The 22,860-nt window shown below is 39.5% G+C and overlaps 1 protein-coding gene across 1 annotated transcript in view; it reads left to right on the forward strand.

Annotated features, from left to right (window-relative positions):
• Nucleotides 1–22,860, forward strand: part of NEK10 (NIMA related kinase 10) — a 321,674-nt gene that overhangs the window by 13,653 nt on the left and 285,161 nt on the right. Inside the window, exons 3-6 of the mRNA XM_060164097.1 lie at nt 369–492; nt 905–965; nt 14,972–15,102; nt 17,759–17,857. Coding sequence (XP_060020080.1) covers nt 419–492; nt 905–965; nt 14,972–15,102; nt 17,759–17,857 — 365 coding nt within the window. The 5' untranslated portion in view covers nt 369–418. The remainder of the gene's footprint in view (nt 1–368; nt 493–904; nt 966–14,971; nt 15,103–17,758; nt 17,858–22,860) is intronic.

Genomic DNA, 22,860 nt, shown 5'->3' on the forward strand with positions numbered 1-22,860 from the left:
AAGATGGCATAAAAGTGTCAGTTGGACTTCAGGTATTTGCTTATGCATATTTTGGAAACCCCAAATTGGGGCACTTTTCCTGACAAGCAGAACAATACTTGTTGGGGTAATGGGTCAGAATATTTGAAATCAAGAATGACTCAGAAAATATAGGCTAAAGTACTACTATAATTATAAACTATGCCCTAAATGTATCCAAAGGCCTTTGAATGATAAATAGTAAATGTTATTCATATTAGCATTTATATTGCTATATTACAAATAAATGTTAGTTTGTGCATATTTAAATAAATGTTATAAGTGAATTTTGCCTGCATTAATTGAGAATATGTTGGAGCACATAACCCAACTAAAGTTTTTCCTTCTAGTTTACTTTGAAAGGAATGTGATGTTAATTCTGGGGCATTGATGTTTTACAATGCCTGATCAAGACAAAAAAGTGAAGACCACAGAAAAATCAACCGATAAAAAACAACAAGGAATCATCACCAGGTAACTCCCTTCTGAGTCTTTGCTAATTATTAACTCAGGCAGTGGCCAGCAACCAGATTTAATGGCTTTTTGAGAAATAGAGTAGATCCTTGACAACTGCTGCTCTGGGGTACAGTGTTTACTGAAATGTTTGTGCATTTCTAGAGTTCTACAGAAACATTTAGCATGTATATGTTTCAGTCTATAAAAGCAGGCCTCCAAGTAGCAGTGTTCCATGTTACTAGTGGGTAACATGACTAGTTCACCTGGAGTCTTCTGTTGGTTGACACTGTGTTATTCTTTTTTTTTTTTAACATCTTTATTGGAGTATAATTGCTTTACAATGTCATGTTAGTTTCTGCTGTATAACAAAGTGAATCAGCTATATGTATACACATATCCCCATATCCCCTTGTGTTATTCTTTCTCCTAGGGACTATTCAGATCTTAAAAGACTTCTGTGCCTTTTGAACGTTCAGTCAAGCAAACAACAGGTAGTGTTTTCAAAGAATGTGCGTCTATTAACGACAGAGAAATCACATGTTTCCAAAGGGATCCATTTAACATCATGTGAACGATAAGTCTATTTTTCTTTGTTCTTTCTTATGTTTTGTCTTTCTTCTAGCTGTTTCTTTCATACCTGTCAGGTTCAGGATGCAAGACTCTGTATCCACAGCCTTTTCATTCTTTTGCTCTCATGCCTGGGGCCCGCTTTATCCTCTGTTCAGTGCCATGTGTCCTAATCAGCAAAAGCATTTCAGTATAGAAACAGAGCTCTCTTCATTTGAATGCCCAATGTTTGAAACTGCAGAGCTCTAGGGAAGTTGATTTCTCCAAAACACTGTTCATCACCTTTCCCTTCGTCTCTGCTTCCCCACTTCTGAGGCTGCCGACTTGCTACAGCACCACTTTTGATGCTTGCTGCAAATTATATCTCACCAAAAACAGGGGAAAGGAAGGAGTGAGTTTTGGCTATTTTTACAATAGAATTTTTTTTTTTAATAGACAGAGAAAGAATGGTACTGCTGCTTGAATTTATCTCTAAATGTTTCTTTTTGGTTTAGCTTCTGTCAGACTTTAGAGAGTCAAGAGATTAGAGGCTATCCATGGAGGTTTAGGGAATAACACAGAAATGCTAATAATAATGAAGACAGCTTATTTAGCACAGTAAATTAGTAAATGGCAGGGATGGGATTTGAACCCCGGGAGCCAGACTCCAAAGTCAACTGTGGTATACTTGTTAAGTAAATTTGTTTATGAGCTCATGTGGTAATACAGCCCTACTGGCTTTTGTTATATCCACTAAACCTACCAGAGAACTACAGCATTTACAACATTTTTTTTATTGAAGTATAGTTGATTTACAATATTATATTAGTTTCAGTGGTACAACATAATGATTTAAGATTATACTCCATTTATAGTTATTGTAAAATATTGACTATGTTCCCTGTGCTGTACAATATATCCTTGTAGCTTATTTATTTTATACATAGTAGTTTGTACCTCTTAATCCCCTACCCCTATATCACCCCTCCTCACTTCCCTTTCCCCTCTGGTAACCACTAGTTTATTCTCTGTGAGTCTGTTTCTGTTTTGTTATACATATTCGTTTGTTTATTTTTTAGATTCCGCATATAAGTGATAACATACAGGATTTGTCTTTCTCTGATTTATTTCACTAAGGTTAATAATTTCTAGGTCCAACATATTGTTGCAAATGGCAATATTTCATTCTCTTTTATAGCTGAGTGAATTCCATTGTGTGTGTGTGTGATATATACGTGTGATATGTATATCATCTACATAAATCTGTTGATGGGCATTTAGGTTGCTTCCATATTATGGCTATTGTAAATAATACTGCTATGAACATTAGGGTGCACGTAACTTTTCAAATTAGTGTTTTTGTTTTCCTTGGATATATACCCAGGAGTGGAATTACTGGATCGTATGGTAGTTCTATCTTTAGTTTTTTGAGGAACCTCCATACTGTTTTCCATAGTGGCTGCACCTGTTTACATTCGCACCAGCAGTGTTCCCTTTTCTCCACATCCTTGCCAACATTTGTTACATGTTGTCTTTGTGATGAGAGCCATTCTGATGGGTGTAAGGTGATATCTCATTGTGGTTTTGATTTGCATTTCCCTGATGATTAGCAAGGTTGAGCATCTTTTCATGTCCCTGTTGGCCATCTGTATGTCTTCTTTGCAAAAATGTCTATTCAGGTCTTCTGCCCATTTTTTAATCAGATTGTTTGTTTTTTTGATATTGAGTTGTATTAGCTATTTATATATTTTAGGTATTAACCCCTTACTGGTCATCATCATTTGTGAATATTTTCTCCCACTCAATAGGTTGTCTTTGCATTATGTTGATGGTTTCTTTGCTATACAAAAGCTTTTAAGTTTAATTATATCCCATTTGTTTAGTTTTGCTTTTGTTTCCTTTGCTTTAGGAGACAGAACCAAAAAATATTGCTACAGGTTATGTCAAGGAATGTTTTCTTCTAGGAGTTTTATGGTTTCCAGTCTTACATTTGGGTCTTTGATCCATTTTGAGTTTGTTTTTGTATATAGTGTGAGAAAATGTTCTAATTTCATTCTTTTACATGTACCTGTTCAGTTTTCCCAGCACCACTTATTGAAGAGACTGTCTTTTCCCCATTGTATATTCTTGCCTCCTTTGTCATAGATTAATTGACCATAAGTTTGTGGGTTCTTTTCTGGGCTCTTGATCTATGTGTCTTTTTTGGTGCCAATACCATACTGTTTTGATCACTTGTAGCTTTGTAGTACAGTTTGAAGTCAAGGAGTTTGATCCCTCCAGCTTTGTTCTTTTTTCTCAAGATTGCTTTGGCTATCCAGGGTCTTTTGTAGTTCCATAAAAATTTTAGGATTATTTGTCCTAGCTCTGTGAAAAATATCATAGGTGTTTTGATAGGGATTCCACTAACTCTGTAGATTGCTTGGGTAGTATGGACATTTTAATGATATTAATTCTTACAATCCACAAACACAGGATATCGTTCCATTTCTTTGGTGTCTTCAATTTCCTTCATCAGTTGTTGTTTTTTTTTAACATCTTTATTAGAGTATAATTGCTTTACAATGGTGTGTCAGTCTCTGCTCCATAACAAAGTGAATCAGCCATACACATACATATGTCCCCACATCTCCCCCCTCCCGCATCTCCCCCACTCCCACCCTCCCCATCCCACCCCTCCAGGTGGTCACAAAGCACCGAGCTGATCTCCCTGTGCTATGCGGCTGCTTCCCACCAGCTATCTATTTTACGTTTGGTAGTGTAAATATGTCCATGCCACTCTCTCACTTTGTCCCAACTTACCCTTCGCCCTCCCCGTGTCAATGTCATATAGTTTTTAGAGTATAAGTCTTTTACCTCCTCAGTTAAGTTTATTTCTATGTATTTTATTCTTTTGGATGCAATTATAAATGGGATTGTTTTCTTGCTTTCTCTTTCTGATAGTTCATTATTAGTGTATGGAAAAGCAACATTTTTTGTATATTAATCTTGTATCTTGCAGCTTTACTGAATTCATTTATTAGTTCTAATAGTTTTTGGTTGGAGACTATAGGGTTTTATGTATATAGTATCATGTTATCTGAAACTACTGACAGTTTTACTTCTTCCCTTCCAATTAGGATGCCTTTTATTTCTTTTTCTTGTTTGATTGCTGTGGCTAGAACTTCTAATACTGTGTTAAATGCATGTGAGGAGAGTGGACATCTTTGTCTTTTTTGTGATTTTAGAGGAAAAGCTTTCAGCTTTTCACCATTGAGTATGATGTTAGGTGTGGGTTTGTCATATATGATCCTTATTATGTTGAGATGTGTTCCCTATACCAACTTTGATGAGAGTTTTTATCATGAATGGATGTTGAATTTTGTCAGATGCTTTTTCTGAGTCTATTGAGGTGATCATGTGATTTTTATCCTTCCTTTTGTTAATGGTGTGTATCACATTAGTTTATTTGTATATATCCTTGTGACCCTGGAATAAATCCCAGTTGATCATGGTGTATGACCCTTTTATGTATTATTGAATTTGGTTTGCTAGTGTTTTGTTGAGAATTTTTGCATTTATGTTCATCAGAAATATTGGCCTGTAAGTTCTTTTTTTGTAGTGTCTCTGTCTGGTTTTGGAATCAGAATAATGATGGCCTTGTAAAATGAATTTGGGAGTGTTCCCTCCTCTTCAATCTTTGGTAGTAGATTGAAAAGAATAGGCATTAGCTCTTCTTCGAAAGTTTGGTAGAATTCCCTCGTGAACCTGTTTGGTCCTGGACTTCTGTTGGCAGAGAATTGTTTAAACTTCTAATTCAGTTTCACTACTAGTGTTCTGTATGTTCAGGTTGTCAATTTCCTCCTCATTGGTCTTAGAAGATTGTATATTTCTAGAAATATATCCATTTCTTCTAGGTCTTCCAGTTTGTTTGCATATAACTGTTTGAAGTATTCTCTTTAGATTTTTTGTATCTCTTTGATATTGGTTGTTATTTCTCCTCTTTCACTTCTTATTTTGTTTATTTGAATCCTCTCTCTTTTTTTCTTGATGAGTCTGGCTAAAGGCTTATCAATTTTATCTTTTCAAAAAAAAAGCAGCATTGGATTCATTGATGTTTTGTATTGTTTTTTGGTCACTATTTTATTTATTTTCTCTCTGATCTTTATTATTTCCTTCCTTCTGCTGACTTTGGGCCTTGTTTCTTCTTCTTTTTCTGATTCCTATAGATGAATGGTTAGGTAGTTTATCTGAGTTTTTCTTGTTTCTTGATATAGGCCTGTATCACTATAAACTTCCCTCTTCAAACTGCTTTTGCTGTATCCTATATAGATTTTGGAAAATTGTGTTTTTATTTTCATTTGTCTCAAGGTATTTTCTAATTTCCTCTGATTTTTTTTTTTTTTTTTTTTTTTTGCAGTATGTGGGCCTCTCACTGTTGTGACCTCTGCCGTTGCGGAGCACAGGCTCCGGACACGCAGGCTCAGCGGCCATGGCTCATGGGCCTAGCTGCTCCATGGCATGTGGGATCTTCCCGGACCGAGGCACGAACCCACGTCCCCTGCATTGGCAGGTGGACTCTCAACCACTGCGCCACCAGGGAAGCCCTGATTTTTTTTTTTTTAAGTGACCCATTGACTTTTTTAGTAACATGTTGTTTACTCTCCAGTGTTCATTTTTCTATTTTTCTTCCTGTAATTGATATCTAGTTTCAAACCATTGTGGTTAGAAAAAATGCTTGATATAATTTCTATCCTCTTCAATTCATTGAGACTTGTTTTGTGGCTGAGCATGTGATCTATCCTGGAGAATGTCCCATGTGTAGTTGAAAATAACATATATTCTACTGTTTTTGGATGAAATGTCCTTTATATATCTATTAAGTCCAACTGATCTAATGTGTGATTAAGACCACTGTTTCCTTATTGATTTTCTCTCTGGATGATCTGTCCATTGATGTAAGTGGGGTGTTAAAGTACCCACTGTACAGTAATACAGTCCCTTACTGTTACTGTATTATTGTTAACTTCTCCTTTTATGTCTGTTAGTATTTGCTTTATATATTTATGTGCATCTATAATAGGTGCATGTGTGTTAACGAATTTTTATCCATTTCTTGTATTGATCCCTTTATCATAATGCTCTTCTTTGTCTTTTGTTGTAGACTTCATTTTAAAGTCTACTCTGTCTGATATTAGTGTTGCTACACCAGCTTTCTTGTCATTTCAATTTTCATGAAATATTTTTTTCCATCCCTTCACTTTCAGTCTGTTGGTGTCTGTAGCTCTGAAGTGCATTTCTTCATTAAGCAGCATATAGATGGGTCTTGTTTTTTTATCCTGTCAGTCACCATATGTCTTTTGGTTGGGGCACTTAGTCCATTGACTTTTAAAGTGATTATTGATAGGTGTGTACTTATTGCCATTTTGTTCATTGTTTGCTGGTTGTTTTGGTAGTTCTTCTCTGTTCTTCTTTTTGTTTCTTTCCCTATGGTTTGATGATTTTCTTCAGTAGTATATTTATGTTACTTTCTCTCTTGTTTTTGTGTACCTATTGTAGGTTTTTGATTTGTGGTTACCATGGGGTTTATATATATGTTGACTTATAACTATATCTACTTGTTTTAAACTGATAATTATTTAAGTTGAAACATATTCTAAAAGATCTACATTTTTTACTCCCCTCCCCCCATGTTATGTCTTTTTGATGTCATCTTCATGTTTATCCCTTAACAGTTTGTTGTAGTTATAGTTGATTATACAACTTTTTTCAAATCTTTCTACTAGCTTATTTAAGTGGTTGATCCACAGCCTATACCATATATTTGCCTTTACTAGTGGAATTTTTTTCTTTCCTCTAAATTCTTACTTCTTGTTGTAGCCTTTTCTTTGCCAGTTAAAGAATACCCTTTAACGCTTCTTGTAGGGTCATTTTAGTACTGATGAACTCTGTTAATTTTTGCTTGTCTGAAAAGCTCTTTATCTCTCCTTCAATCATGAATAATAACCTTGCTGGATAGAGTATCCTAGGTTTTAGATTTTTCTACTTTCAGCTCTTTAAATATATCTGCCACTCCCTCCTGGCCTGCAAAGTTTCTGCAGAAAAATCAGCTGATAGCATTATGGGAGTTCCCTTGTATGTGACTGTATTTTTCTCTTGCTGCCTTTTGAATTCTCTCTTTCTCTTGAACTTTTGTCATTTTAATTACGATATGCCTTGGTGTGGGTCTCTTTGGGTTCATCTTGTTTGGGACCCTCTGTGCTTCTCATACCTGAATATCTGTTCTTTCTAAAGGTTTGGGAAGTTTTCAGCCAGAATTTTATCAAATACATTTTTGACCCCTGTCTCTCGCTCTTCTCCTTCTGGAATCTCTATAATGAGCATGTTAGTATGCTTGATGTTTGTCCTAGAGGTCCCTTATTCAGTTCTCACTTTTTAAATTTGCTTTACTTTTTGCTGTTCTGATTGAGTGGTTTCTATCTTCCAGATCACTTATACCTTCCTGTGTATTGTCTAGTCTGCGGTTTATTACTTGTATTGTGTTTTTCATTTCAGGTATTGTAGTCTTCAGCTCTGACTGGTTCTGTTTTATATTTTCTAGGTTTTTTGTTAAAATACTCACTGTGTTCATCTATTCTTTACCCACGTTCAGTTAGCATTCTCATTAATAATGCTTTGAACTCTTTACCTGGTAAAAATTATTTATCTCTGTTTCATTAGTTGTGTTTTTTTCAGGTTTTTTTTTTTCTTCTTCTTTCATTTGGAACAAATTCCTCTGTCTTCTTATTTTGCTTAACTTTCTCTGTCTCTGTGCAATTACATGAAACAGTTACCTAATCTGGTCTTGAAGTCATGTCCTTGTGTGGGAGCATACCTATGCAGTCTGTGTGTGCCCAGTGGCTTTGGTGGGAGAGCTGGATCTGACGTGAGCCCGAGGTCATGTCTTCCCCCAGAGTGTGCTGGCAGCTCTCACTATGGTTGGAGGTGGGGCTGGAGACAGAGGGGATAGAGCCAGAGCCAGGTGTGAGCCAGGGCTTCTCCTGTACTTAGTGGCCATCACTGCTCTATCAGGGGCAAGGTGGGGCCCGAGTTGCTGGAGCAGCAGCCCTGAGGGTTGGGTCTAAGTTAGACCCACCGCCTCTGTGAAAGCCAGTAAAGGCCACCCTCACTCTGTTTGGATGCTGTGCTGGGTCCAAGCTGGCTCTGTCCCCCTCCAAGTGTGAACCCTCCTCAGCTCTGGCGGCCTTCACTCTAGTGGGGGACTGTGCTGGATCTAGAGGGGCCAGAGCAGGCATGCGGCATGGGCTGGGGTGTGCGCTGGGGTGGTCGCGGGAAACCAGCCAGAGCCACAGGCAGTTTCAGTCTGCTTCCTCTGCCTTGTTCCCATGAGTAATCAAGCGTGTGAATGCTCTTCATGGGCAGAGTCTTTGTTTCTTACAGCCCTCCTGTAAGTCCCACTGGTTTTCAAATCAGCTAAGGGGACTCATCTTTCCAGTGTCGGCCCCCAGGTCTGGGGTTCCCAATATGTGGTTCGAACCCCTCACTCCCTAGGGAGGATCTCTGAACCCGTGATATTATCCTCCTCTTCTGTGTCTCCTCCCAGGGGCACAGGTCGACCCCATCACTTCTCCTCCAGTTGAGGCACAGAGAAGTTAAATGGCTTTCTCGAGATCATACAGCCAACTAATGGTAGGTACAGATCTAACCAAATACTCCATCTTTGCAATGTGTGCCTCTAACCACTGAGATATCTTTTAAATGACTTGGGAAGTTAAATTCAAAAAATAGCTGGATAAGCATTGATTTGAAGAAAACATGGCCTTAAAATATTTTTCTCCTCTTCCTTCTTCTCTGTTTTTAAGCCTATAACCCCAGAAACTCTTTTCTTCTCATCTGTCTATTTCAGCATCACTTACTCTTTGTCCATCTCCACACGGCTAAAACAGTCTTCCTGGCCCACTGCTCACTGATAGTCATGAGTGGGTGCCACACATCAAGTTCACTGTTTCTTAGTAAAGGAAGCACAGTGACTCAGCATACAGATTTGGTTGTATCAATAGTTTCCATTCTTTCTCACTGTACATCCTAAGATGTAACCAGAATGTCAAGTATTTCTACTTTTTGCTTTTTCTCAAATTTGTCCTTCTCCCAAGTTTCTTTTCTATAAAATCTTACCTATTTCCAGGGCTAAGATCTAATGATAGCACCTCCATAAAAAAGCTTTCCTTTATCTTCCATTCCAGAAGTGATCCCTTTCTTCCCAAAGTACCTTCTTTCAACATTATAGCATTATTTTTTTCTGTGCTTTGGAAAGACTTGTCTACATTTCTAATTTCCTGAGAGATTATACGTTTCCAGCTTTGACTTTTGCTTCCGGTTCACCGTATCCTCTATTCGGTGAGCTCTTGATCAGTTTTCACCAAATTGAATTGTAACTTAAAAATTAGATGACCTCATGGATACGTATAACCACCCGGCTAGTGTAAAAGAGACACCAGTGGTGGGTTTGGGCTCTGCTTGTCCAGTTTTGAAGTCCATGATCACTGGATCTGTTGTGCCTTCTCTCAACACCACTCCCTTGCTAACACCTGACAGACTTAAAGTAAATTTAAGAGTTTTGCCACCTTTAACCAATTTTAGAATTTGCATTCTGTTGTCTGACAAGTTCACGTGGCATATCTTTTTGTAAAATATTTCATACGTTCAAAAATGCATTTTTGTAATGCTTGAATTATTCAGAAAGTGCATAGTTCTAAGAAAAAAATGAAAATAACTGCTCATTTATATAAATGTCTTGAGGGTGACAAAATTCATTCTTAATTCTGTTTATAAAACTTTCATGCATTTATGATTTTGAAATAATAAATGTTATTCTAAACACCCTAGTCTCCTTTCTGTAAAATAATGCGGAGACATTTATAGGAGAAGAAAGATATTGGAGAGGATAAATCAAGAATTTGTTTATATCTTGATTGCTCCAGAAAGAGAGTAAGGTGGCTTATGAAGATATGTAAAGTACTCAGATTATCATAAAAGAAAAGCAAGGTTTGGGAACAAAGTAGACTCAGAGTCCAGAGGAAATGACCATCAAAATATGCAAGTTGGCCACACATTAGGCTCTAAGATTTTTAGCAGTCAGTTTGAAAAGGGAAGCCTGGGGATTAAGGCCCACTCACCTGAATTTCTGTTCTAACAAGACCTGACCTGTCACTTGCAAATGAACCAAGATGGCTAATTAAGCAGTTGCAGAGGGAAGTGTACTTTGTGGGTTTGGGCAGAGAATTACAAGAACTGGATGTCCTTCATCTGAATTTCTAATGAGCCAAGCCCTTCCTCATTGTTGCGTCTGTTCCCCTGTTCTACGTTCGCTCTCTTCCCGTTTGCTCTGTGAGCCTCTGCGTACCTTGCTTCACCATCTTAGAGACTGCTGTTCTGAGGACAGTTCTGTTGTCACAGAAGTGGGGACAGAGACACACTGAGGCAGAGGAGCCCTTTCATCGTAAGCAGGGTAAGAATAATCATAATCCAGTAAAACCAAATACTTCAAGAAAAAGAATTGCCCCAGGGTTGTTGAAGCAAAGTAAAGTCATAAAGTTGGTTGGAGGTTTCACCAGAGATTTTCACAAGTCTTGAAATAATTTGCCTTGAGCTGGAATTAAATTTTTTTCCTACATTTAAAACCATAGGGAGCTGAGAAATTGGTTTGCAATTAGGAAAAAAAACAGATGAAAGAAAGATAGAAAAATAATTCATTACAGGCCCATTACTTGCCTTGAAATAAAAGAGGTCTTGATAGATGCTGTGGAAAGAAAAAGTCTAAGGCACTGTTGTGCTCTGAGACACCAGGACTAGGAACGGCAGTTATGGTTTCCACGGCCAGTGGACACTTGAATCCTGTAGGAGAGGCATGGGCAGTGGCTGGGCAGATTCTGAGGAGGATGAGGAGGCCACTTTTAGCTCAAGTCACAGGAAAGGACATGGTTCTTGGAAAATGGTCTGGCTGTCCTCTGGTGGAATTGATGGGAAAGGCATTCTGGGTGAAGCGAGTAAAATAATCAGATATCTGAAGGAAAGAAAATAACACACACTGAAGCAAAATGGTGACTAGACATTTCTGTTGAAAGTAGTGATAAATAAAGCTGTAAGAAACTGTGCAATGTCTGAAGGCCTATCTACAAATTTTGTATCTATCACATAAGCAACAGAGAAGGTTGAAATTTCCAGACAGAAGTGACATGATCAAATTTTTAGGAAGGTCCTTCACTTGAATCTCTAGTCTCTTTCCTTTCCACTCATGCTACTCAAGCTGCTCAGGGACCTGCCACTTTCTAGAGCATATGTAGTTTTTCTCTGCCTTCCAGCCTGTGCAAAAATCTGCCTGGAATACTCTGGAATATTCCAGGCATCCCGGTCCAGGACCCACCCTATCTCTCTTTTACTTTCTACCACAACAAACCCTTGTTCACTCATTTTGCTGTGTGTTCTAGTGCTAGATGACCCCCGACCCCCCATTGGGCTGTAAACTTTTTGAGAAGGAAGAGGCTGTGGCTTTCCTGCTCACTATATACCCAGTGTCTCACACATCTGGCAAGAGATGTGTCTGCAACACACACACTGAGCGAATGAACTGTCTGGAGATGAATCAGTTTAGCAAAGAGACTGGGGATGAAGTAAACTTCCCATTCCACAGTAGGTAAAGTAGGTATCCCATTCCCATTGGATCTGTGAGAGGTGCTAAGAACAGAAAGACAGACAGATGTGATGCTGCCCTCAGGGTGGCCAAATTCAGGGGGAAAGGCTGATGTGTTGTGCAGACGTAGTATGGGATTGTGATAAGTGCTGTAAGAGAGATTGGCACAGTAATGCCACTGGGGAGGCAGTGACTGGCTCCACCAGGGAGGCTGGGGCAGGTGATCTCCAGGAGCTGTGTGTGCTGAGCCCTGAAAAGTGGTCAGCAGCTGTGTCCGCAGCATGCTCCTGGGCAGGAGTGGATGCATGCTTACACTGCATGCTTTCTGGGATGGGTGACCAGTTTAATGCACCTACAACTTGAGGAGTTGTTTTTATTCACCCCAATTTTTTGTTTATTTATTTTATGTGGACTTATAGTCAAATCTAACATTGTAAAAGTAGATGATGCTGGGCTGAAAGACAGGGAAAGAACACAGGGGGACAGATTTTCATCTCAGCCTGAAGGAAAACTTGGGCAAGAGTAGGACTCTGAAAAGCAAGTGGGCTGACTCAAGATAGTGTTTCTCATCATTGGTGATACATCAGAGATGCTGGAGGATTGAGAGTGTTGGAGAGGAAGGGCGATTGCCTGGATTTGAATCCCAGCTGTGCCCCTTGTGAACTATGGGCCCTAAGTCACTTAGCCCTCTGTGCCTTAGTCCTCTCATCATAAAATGGTATTTACTTCATACGGTCGTTATGAGGATTAAATAGATTTAAACCTGCAAAACACTTAGAACAGTGCCTGGCATGTGGTAACTACCACACAAGTGTTATCTGTGTTGATGGTGATGATGATAATCATGATGGTGATCATCATCATTATGATGATTATGGTGGTGATGATGGTGATGATGATTGGGGGCTGAATCCTATGCCTTTCGAGGAAGTTTTCAAATCTGAGAGTCTATAAGTCTGTCATTTGTAGGAAGGGACACACTTTTAAATTATCTATATGAATTTGTGTTATGCTACATTTATGATGCTGAAAATTCAGATTTTGAGTTGCCCAAAATAACCCATCGGAGGTAGTGTATCTTAACAGAACTAATGGCTTAACATGACAGAAGTCTGTAAGGGGCTGCTCACCTGGCCTTTCCACTCTGGATACCCCGACTGTGGCTATTTCAGATGGTGAGATTTCACTGGACCTACTTATGTGGTAGATAAAGGATTCACAAAGAGCCTAAGGGACTGGGAGCCAAGAGAAAAGGCTCTAAGCTTTGAACTGGGTTTCAAACTCACGTTACTTTTATCTGAAGAAGGCTGGTTGCTTATAGATTCTCCTGTTAAGTTCCTGGTCTTTGCAACTATAGATTCAAGTCTTTCTCATCCACTGCGTGTGCATGAGTGGATTCCCAACACCAGCTGCCCGTGCTGCTGCTGAAGGGAATGGCTGCAAGCTGCTGCCGCTTTCTGCCCTCTCCCTGGAGTTCACTGGGCTTGTTCTCTCTGTGCTGGCTACCTTCTCTTTGGCAGTCACTATTCTGGCAGTTGTGGTGACGGCAAGGGGGTTTGAGAGCCCTTGGGCCTGGAAAACCTATTTCTTGTTTTCTGCGTCATTCCACGTCCTGAGTAACACAGGACAGTCTGCTCATTGCTGTGACTTCATGCCTAGCATCATTTGGGTTATCACATCTAATCATCTAATTTGGAAGGTCAAATCTCATTTATTTAGCAAATTCATCTGTGCAATGAGAATAATTTGGGGGATTAAAAGAGTATAAAGCATTGAGAACTATGCCTGGCACATAGCAAGTGCTTTATAAATTCTAAGTCATTTAGTTTTCATAATAACTTTGAACTACATAGAATTATTATGATTTCATTGCAATGATGTGGAAACTGATGTACAGAGAGATTAAGTAACTTTCAAGATCATGCAGTTGTCTAAGAGTAGATTTCAACCCAGGGCATCTGGCCTAGAGTTCGTTCTCTTAACCACTGAGCATTGTGCCTCAAGTGCCTGTGGCCTGTTGTCTTGTGGTGGCTGTGGATTGGCCCACTGAACTGAGATAGAAATGTAGTTTTACAGGATATAAGATTTATTATTAATATTTTGAGAATTCAACTATGGGTGGCATATGATGAAGAAGGGTTTGCTTCCTATTAAAGAATGCCCTTATTAGAATGTATCTATCAGCTGACTGCCTTGTGGGAAGTCCAGCATATTCTCTTTAGATGAGGAAACCATGTCTTTATGCAGACTTCTATCAAATGCTTTGATGAAATAGGACAATAAGCATAGCATATTGTAGCATTATTTGATAATTATAATATATAGGACAGAATGATTTACTGAAAATAAAAGTTTATTTTGTTATACTATGCTTTCCGTACCTCATCTGTAAAATCTTAGCTAGTTATAGAACATTCCTCATTTGTACTTTGGAAAGGATAGGGTATTTGTTTGCACTTCGTTCAGCTTTGCTGTGGTACAAGAAACAATTCTCAGGTTATCCCAATTATAGGTAAATGTTGGTAAGTGACACTACTTGAATACTGATAACATCACAGTTTACTATATAAATAATTACCAGTTAATATTGTAAATGGGGGCATGCTCAAATTGTTTTAGTTAATGTAAATTTTTCCTTTTCTTATGGTTAATTCTAAAATATATTTTCATGACTTTTATAAACATGATTGAGGATCAGGATATTCAGACTGATTAAAAGTGATAGAATCTCTTTACCTTTATAACTCTTACAGTTGGCAAGAAGTGTACGTGACGGGTAAGGATGAAGAATGAGTGAAGATGACTCACTCTCAGTTTGGGGCTCCACTCTTGGCCAAAGAGTTTCTAGCTGTATCTGTCAGCTCTCTGTTCTGATTGCATGTTTGAATCGCCTAAGAAGCTGCAAAAGCGCCTAATGCCCAGGCCTCCCCCAGGTCTGGATCCCCAGGACTGTGTAAGGTACTAGGGATACAACATTGAACAGCGATAGGCAAGCTCCTGCTTGTGTCGAGCTGACAGTATAACCAAGGAGACTGAAAATACATAAATAACTGTAAGATATCAGGTGGTGTTACAAGCTATGAAGAAAAAGCAGCATAAGATAGAGTAAATGTTTAAGTCAAGGATGTCTAAATCTTGGAAAACTCCTACATTTGACATAGCTAACTTGTTAATTGTTGGCTCGGGGAAACACTCATTCCCTTCACTGTTGCCTCTGCTTTTGTGACTGTCTTTATCCTGTGCTGAATTGTCATCCTCAAGTCCTCTGTGCCTTTATTTCTGTAGCTTCCAGCCATTAACTTTGATAGTGCCAGAAGCAGCATGACGAAGTCTGAGCCTGCCATCAGGGTGGGTGGACATGGAGCTCGAGGTCAGTGGCACGAGTCCACAGAAGCCATTGAACTTGAAAATTTTAGGTAAGAAATCCAGTATGTCCCTTACCTTCAGCAGCCTGGGCCGCTAATTAGCCCAAAGATTTATTTAAGTTTGTCACAGGAGCTAAAATTTAAAACCCATTTTAAAATTTACCATGGGGATTCTTAGTTTAATAATTTTAGTTAGTGCTTAACCTGTTCCCATAAGTACTGTGTGAATAGCAGGCTGAATGGCTGCAGGTGAAAGTGACATGGGAGTTTCAGGATACCTTCTTGACATACATTTAGTGTTTGCTCCATGAAGAAATGGCTCAGGCTGTTGACCTGATGAGGCTGATAACAAGCTTTGTCTTTAGCTTTTGGCTGGTGCATATCTTGCCAGCTGTGAGGAGGCATAAAGAAGCACCTGCTGTGAGCAGATGTGATGGCTGAAGGCTGTGGTTTCAAGGCCATGAGGCTTTCAGTTGAAGCATCACCCTCCCCTTTCACGTTGAAAGTGTCAGCCCCTGTTTTGCTCTCCTGTTGCCATGGAGACCTCTTAGAAGCTGCACATTGTTGTGGGCCACCCTCCTTCCAGGAGCTGGTTCTCCCTATTTTACAGTTTGTTAAGGTCATTTGGCACTAAGTGTCATGTAAATAATGAATGACATGAAATATCAATATATATATTCTATGGCCATCATCAAAAAATTTACAAACAATAAATGGTGGAGAGGGTGTGGAGAAAAGGGAACCCTCTTGCACTGTTGGGGGGAATGTAAATTGATACAGCCACTATGGAGAACAGTATGGAGGTTCCTTAAAAAACTAAAAATAGAACTACCATGCGACCCAGCAATCCCACTACCGGGCATATACCCTGAGAAAACCATAATTCAAAAAGAGTCATGTACCAAAATGTTCATTGCAGCTCTATTTACAATAGCCAGGACATGGAAGCAACCTAAGTGTCCATCAACAGATGAATAGATAAAGAAGATGTGGCACATATATACAATGGAATATTACTCAGCCATAAAAAGAAATGAAATTGAGTTATTTGTTGTGAGGCGGATGGACCTAGAGTCTGTCATATAGAGTGAAGTAAGTCAGAAAGAGAAAAACAAATACCGTATATGCTAACACATATATATGGAATCTAAAAAAAAAAGATGGTCATGAAACCTAGGGGCAAGATGGGAATAAAGACGCAGACCTACTAGAGAATGGACTTGAGGATATGGGGAAGGGGAAGGGGAAGCTGGGACAAAGTGAGAGAGTGGCATGGACATATATACACTACCAAACGTAAAATAGATAACTAGTGGGAAGCAGCCGCATAGCACAGGGAGATCAGCTCGGTGCTTTGTGACCACCTAGAGGGGTGGGATAGGGAGCGTGGGAGGGAAGGAGACGCAAGAGGGAAGAGATATGGGGACATATGTATATGTATAACTGATTCGCTTTGTTACAAAGCAGAAACTAACACACCATTGTAAAGCAATTATAATCCAATAAAGATGTTAAAAAATTAAAATATATATATATACATAAATATTCTAGAATGATAATTTATTTATTTGGCCTAGGTTTTGTTTCCCTGTTATTTCATGAAAATGACTTTAATAGTCCACAAACATCACATGATGTTACATGAGTTAATATTTTTAAAATACATGTTTAGTGAGGAACACAAAATTCTTTAAAAATTGTTACATATTCAGTCTGCCCATGTCCATGTACTAAGAAATGACAGCCCTGGCTAACTTAGGGACACACAGTCAGTCCCATGACACCTGAAAGACTGTGAAGGCAGAACAGAACAAATGGCAATAATAAGGATACAAAACCTGCCTCTGAGGTGGTGCACCCATGTAATTCCAGCGTATTTCTCCTAGATCTTAAAATTGGTCTATTTTCTTTTTCTTTTTAATTTATCTGTATTTGTTACAACTTTTAAAGCAGCATGTGACTTGAGCACTACGTCTCCATTCACAAAACTTGCTCCGAGTCACTTTTCAAACAGCTTTACAACATGCCTAGATAGGCTTAAATTGGTCTATTTTAATGGGCACAAAAATATTGTATTGTATATTCCATAGTGATATGACCCTTTTGTGCATTACCTCTTATCCTTTCCCAGTTTTAAAGTGGAATGCTTTGGGATATTTTTAACCTCTCTGATGGCTGTAATATCAGGAAAGAAAAAACTGAAGCTAGAATATCTCACAACTTTGTTGTACACACACCCATACCCACAATCCACAACCACAGTTGAAGTGGTGTTGACCACAAGGAAATATGCATGGCGTCCAGTGGTGTTAACAACTAGAGCGGCCACGAGCCATTGTGGGTAGTAAAGTAAAGGGAAGGATTCTTGTCTGCCTGTTTCATGGCTGTCTAGATCATGTGCCCAATCATTCTTTCTCTCCATATGCCCTTTTCTTCCCTCACACAAGTTTTAGCTCTTAAATGTTTATAGGGAATAATTTAGTTAATGTGGTAAAATGAAATATATATGCTATAATCTTTATTATTAACTTTATAATTGAATTTCTACTTCCTGTTTTAACAACTGATACTTGCTTTGGTGATATATTGAATCCCAAAAATCCCTCAATATCTTCATGCATACAGGTGATCTTTCTCTGCATTAGTAATTTTGAGGCAGCCTAAATAATTTTTACTATAAAATGCTTCTCTGTTTGTTTCATCTCAGTATAAACTACAAGAATGAGAGAAATTTCAGCACACATCCCCAGCATAAACTATTTCAGGAGATTTTTACAGCCTTGGTGAAAAATAGACTCATATGCAGGTAAGATTGTCCCAGGAAAGAAAAAGACATTTGCCCAAGAATGGCATATTTTATATATCTTATTTCTAGCATATGGTTTGAAGCAGTTTACAAGACTGAACATAGCATGCTCAAAGGGCAAAACAGAGCAAAGACCATTTCGAAGGAGGTGAATGAATAGGCATTGCAGATGACCTCATTTAGATCACTCTGGTTAGGCCTGAATTTAGCTGAATTTTATGATAGACAGGCAAAATGAGATTTTCTCTCTGTTCTGGGTTGCTTGCAGTGAGAGCTATGCTGCTGCCAGACTTTGGGAGCAGACTTTGTTGGGAGAAGGAGGTTCCCAGCATCCTTCACGGTCGGACATGGCCTTATACTCTTACCGGGAGGCCCAGACTCTCTCCGCACAAGCACTGGCTGAAAAGTCCATGAAGAACCTTGAATCTTCTCCATCACTTTGGGACTTGATTGAGATATCTGAATTCTGTTCCAGTGAGATGGGAAAAATTACCCTTATTCTGGAAAATAGGAAATATCTTAATAATTTAATGCCTGGCCGAAATAAAACTCTGACTTGGTCCAGTGCTATAGGTGACTGTAAGTAGAAAAGCATCCCTAAATACAATCTAAGTGGTGGTCTAATGATTTGATCTTTTGGATGGGTTATTTAGTATTGCATATTTATGTACTGGACAGTGACTGCCAAGTACATTGGTTTAGTTTAAAACAATCCAAGGTTGGGACTGCATCTGCCATGCCTTTTTACTTGGTTTAAGCAGAAGATTATTAGACTTGCTCAGATGATACAAGAAGCCTAGAATCTTTACCAAGGTTATGTAATTTGGTCACAGCTCAGCTCTTGACAATATACTCAAAGATTGTTAAAAGATTAATGACCTTTGCAAAGGACCTGAAGTTGTCCTAGACTGTTTCTTCTTGAGCTTGATGAGAGTAGAGCAATGGTTAGTAGCAGAGTAATTATGCCTGAAATGGTATTGGAAAATGAAGTTCTTTAATTTGTTTTGAAGACAGCTATCATAGACTCCTCAGTGGATGTCCAGTAGGCCATTTGTCAGGTTGGTACTTTGGGTGAAGGCAGAAGATTTCCTATATTAAGGATGTAGAGACCTTACTGTGTCTCTGCACTGAAGGCACTGGGTGCAGGAATTGTTAGGGAAAACAGCTGGGTAAGGGTTGGCATCCAGCCATTGAAAGAGATTTTAACAATTCTGAAGTCAAGAGATCTCTGGTCAGGACCTTTTCAGATTCTTAGTGATTAATGAGGCATCTTAGATTGGATGGAGTTACGGGCTTGCAACATGATCAGTCCCTGGAAATCTTTAAACCAGGAAGCGATGATTATAAATGTCTTTGCTTTCATAGTAGGAGAAGGAATTTAGCAATGTTGAACATTAAGAGAATCCTTTTATGTCATCCTTTCACTGCTGAGAGGTTGTTTTGTTCAGTTCTATTCTAAAAGCAGGGTTGGGTAAAAGATGGATTAAGTACAAAGGTCTTCCATTGTTTCTCACCCCAGATAACCTCGTTTGTTTGGTCAGAACTACCTTTTTTTGTTTCTTTACCCTCTAGCTTTAGACTAACAGAAGAATTACATCTCAGGGCCTTTCCTGGTATGGCTTCCTATCCCCTTTCTTTGTGAGCATCAGATTTGATGTTGCCTAGAAGGCTTGGATTCAATTCAATAAACAAATTATTGATCATCACTATGTGCAAGGAAGAGAGTGAGCACGTGGTGGAGAAGGAAGAGAGGGTGAAAATACAAAGATGAGTAGGACATGTGGTCCCTTTCTTCCTAGGGACTCACTCTGATCAGCCAGTTACCCAGCATCTCAATACAAAGAAAATGTAATAAATATAAACTGTATTAATACAACCAAGGGATGGATGAGATTGCAGGGGTGGGGGTATGGTCTTTGGTCCAATTCTGGTTATAGATAAGGTTGGGCATATTCTGGATGTTATGCTGTTCAAGTTTACCCTGAGAATATGGCTGACTGGGAATTTATTCTCATCTACTTATGCCCAATTGACATTCTTCTTGTTGTCCCTCTTCTATTTCACTTTCCCCAACTGCAGTCTCCCCTAGACCACACTTCTGGATACCCCTTTTCCGGGTTTTTTCCCTAAGGTTGACCTGTGATTGAGCCTTTGTTCTCAGAAATAAAATTACCAAGCAGCATCTGAAATGAGACAAGAATTGTTAACCCAGAGTCAGATAAGGCAAGATCGCACAGTAGATCTCAAAGGGCAAGCACTGAACCTGAGGTTACTCTGGGTTACACATGGCAATGAATCTTGATGAGTGGCAGGGTATGGAAATGAATTTTCATCTTCTAACTTTTCTTTCTGCCCTAAGATCATTTGTCCACAGAGTCTGCCATTAGAAAATACACCCACTTCTTTTTCATCTCATTTGCCTGTGCAGGAAAGCACAAAGGGTTATGAGGTTATGTAGGGAAGTAAAAATTGTTACAAAGCTGACACATTTCCCAGTTAACTGTCTACTATACAGTCGGCCTCTACTCCAGTATCTCTTTTGTGTAACTGTTCCTCTGAGGCCCCTGTCGGTCCATTCCCTGCTGATTGCCAGCTGATGTGAAGATTCTGTAATATAATACAAATAAAACATAATCTAATTTGTGAAACAAACTAGGGAATCTGGCTAAAGATGTAGAATTCCATGAAGTTACTGAAAGTGATGGTGCTGAACTGGTGGGATCTGACAGATGAGGCCCTGCCAGAATCAGACGGCTTGACAATTGTAGAAGTTACAAGGAAGGTGACAGGATGGAACTCCAGAAAAGCATGTTTTGAATAGCAAAGAATAGGAGAGGGCATTAGGAAAAATTGGTGGATCTTTCTAATATATTTGCAGAAATGAACCTCTTTTATGCTGCAAAAGTGAAAAGTAAATTCGAGGAAATTGGATCATGTTATATGACTTTGTCAGAAAACATATGCCAAAAAGTGTCAGCAGAACCCATTCTTGCTTTGTTCTAGTCATTAGGGCAGAGTTGCATTATAAGTTAAATTTTGTTAAATGTAAGATAAAATATATCTAAGTTTCATAGTTTTTTGTTTGTTTGTTTTTGGTTTTTTTTGCGGTACACGGGCCTCTCATTGTTGTGGCCTCTCCTGTTGCGGAGCACAGGCTCCGGATGTGCAGGCTCAGCAGCCATGGCTCACAGGCCTAGCCACTCCACGGCATGTGGGATCTTCCTGGACCGGGGCACGAACCCGTGTCCCCTGCATCGGCAGGCGGACTCTCAACCACTGCGCCACCAGGGAAGCCCCCCTTATTGCTTTTAATCATTTTTCTTTGTCTTTAATTTTTGTCAATTTGATTACTCTCTGTCTGTGTCTCAGCATGATTCTCCTTGGGTTTATGCTACCTGGGATTCTCTGCACTTCCTGGACTTGGGTGGCTATTTCCCATGTTAGGGAAGTTTTCGACTATAATCTCTTCAGATATTTTCTCAGGTCCTTCCTCTCTCTCTTCTCCTTCTGGGACCCCTATAATGCAAATGTTGTTGCATTTAATGTTGTCTCAGAGGACTCTTAGGCTGTCTTCATTTCTTTTCATTCTTTTTTCTTTATTCTGTTCCACAGCAGTGAATTCCACCATTCTGTCTTCCAGGTCACTTATTCGTTCTTCTGCCTCAGTTATTCTGCTATTGATTCCTTCTACTGTATTTTTCATTTCAGTTATTGTATTGTTCATCTCTGTTTGTTTGTTCTTTAATTCTTCTAGGTGTTTGTTCTTTTAATTCTTCTAGGTGTTTGTTAAACATTTCTTGCATCTTCTTGATCTTTGCCTCCATTCTTTTTCCGAGGTCCTGGATCATCTTCAGTTTCATTATTCTGAATTCTTTTTCTGGAAGGTTATCTATCTCCACTTCATTTCGTTGTTTTTCTGGAGTTTTATCTTGTTCCTTCATCTGCTACATAGTCCTCTGCCTTTTCATTTTGTCTGTCTTTCTGTGAATGTGGTTTTCATTCCACAGGCTGCAGGATTGTAGTTTTTCTTGCTTCTGCTCTCTGCCCTCTGGTGGATGAGGCTATCTAAGAGGCTTGTGGAAGCTTCCTGATGGGAGGGACTGGTGGTGGGTACAGCTGGGTGTTGCTCTGGCGGGCAGAGCTCAGTAAAACTTTAATCCACTTGTCTGCTGTGTGGGGCTGAGTTCCCTCCCTATTGGTTGTTTGGCCTGAAGCAACCCATCACTGGAGGCTACAGGGTCTTTGGTGGGGCTAATGGTGGACTCTGGGAGGGCTCATGCCAAGGAGTGCTTCCCAAAACTTCTGCTGCCAGTGTCCTTGTCCCCACATTGAGGCACAACCACCCCCCACCTCTGCAGGAGACCCTCCAACACTAGCAGGTAGGTCTGGTTCAGTCTCCTATGGGGTCACTCCTCCTTCCCCCTGGGTCCTGATGTGCACACTACTTTGTGTGTGCCCTCCAAGAGTGGAATTTCTGTTTCCTCTGGTCCTATCGAAGTCCTGCAATCAAATCTGGCCAGCCTTCAAAGTCTGATTCTCTGGGAATTCCTCCTCCCGTTTCCAGACCCCGAGGTTGGGAAGCCTGACGTGGAGCTCAGAACCTTCACTCCACTGGGTAGGCTTCTGTGGTATAATTGTTCTCCAGTTTGTGAGTCACCCACCCAGTGGTTATGGGATATGATTTTATTGTGATTATGCCCCTCCTACCACCTCACTGGGGCTTCTCCTTTGTCTTTGGATGTGGGGTATCTTTTTTGGTGAGTTCCAGTGTCTTCCTGTTGATGATTGTTCAGCAGTTACTTGTGATTCTGGTGCTCTTGCAAGAGGGAGTTAGCGCACGTCCTTCTACTCTGCCATCTTGAACAAATCTCCTCAACTGTATGTGCTTTTATGCAGAGTAGAATCCTTTAGAATCTTGTCTTTTTGTCTCCCTTTTGTTCTAAGTTTCACAACGTTAAATGTAGAAAGGAAGAAAATAAGCTTGTAGGCCTCAAGCTGATTCC

Source organism: Lagenorhynchus albirostris, chromosome 10, assembly GCF_949774975.1.
Source record: "Lagenorhynchus albirostris chromosome 10, mLagAlb1.1, whole genome shotgun sequence".
Classification (NCBI taxonomy): domain Eukaryota; kingdom Metazoa; phylum Chordata; class Mammalia; order Artiodactyla; family Delphinidae; genus Lagenorhynchus; species Lagenorhynchus albirostris.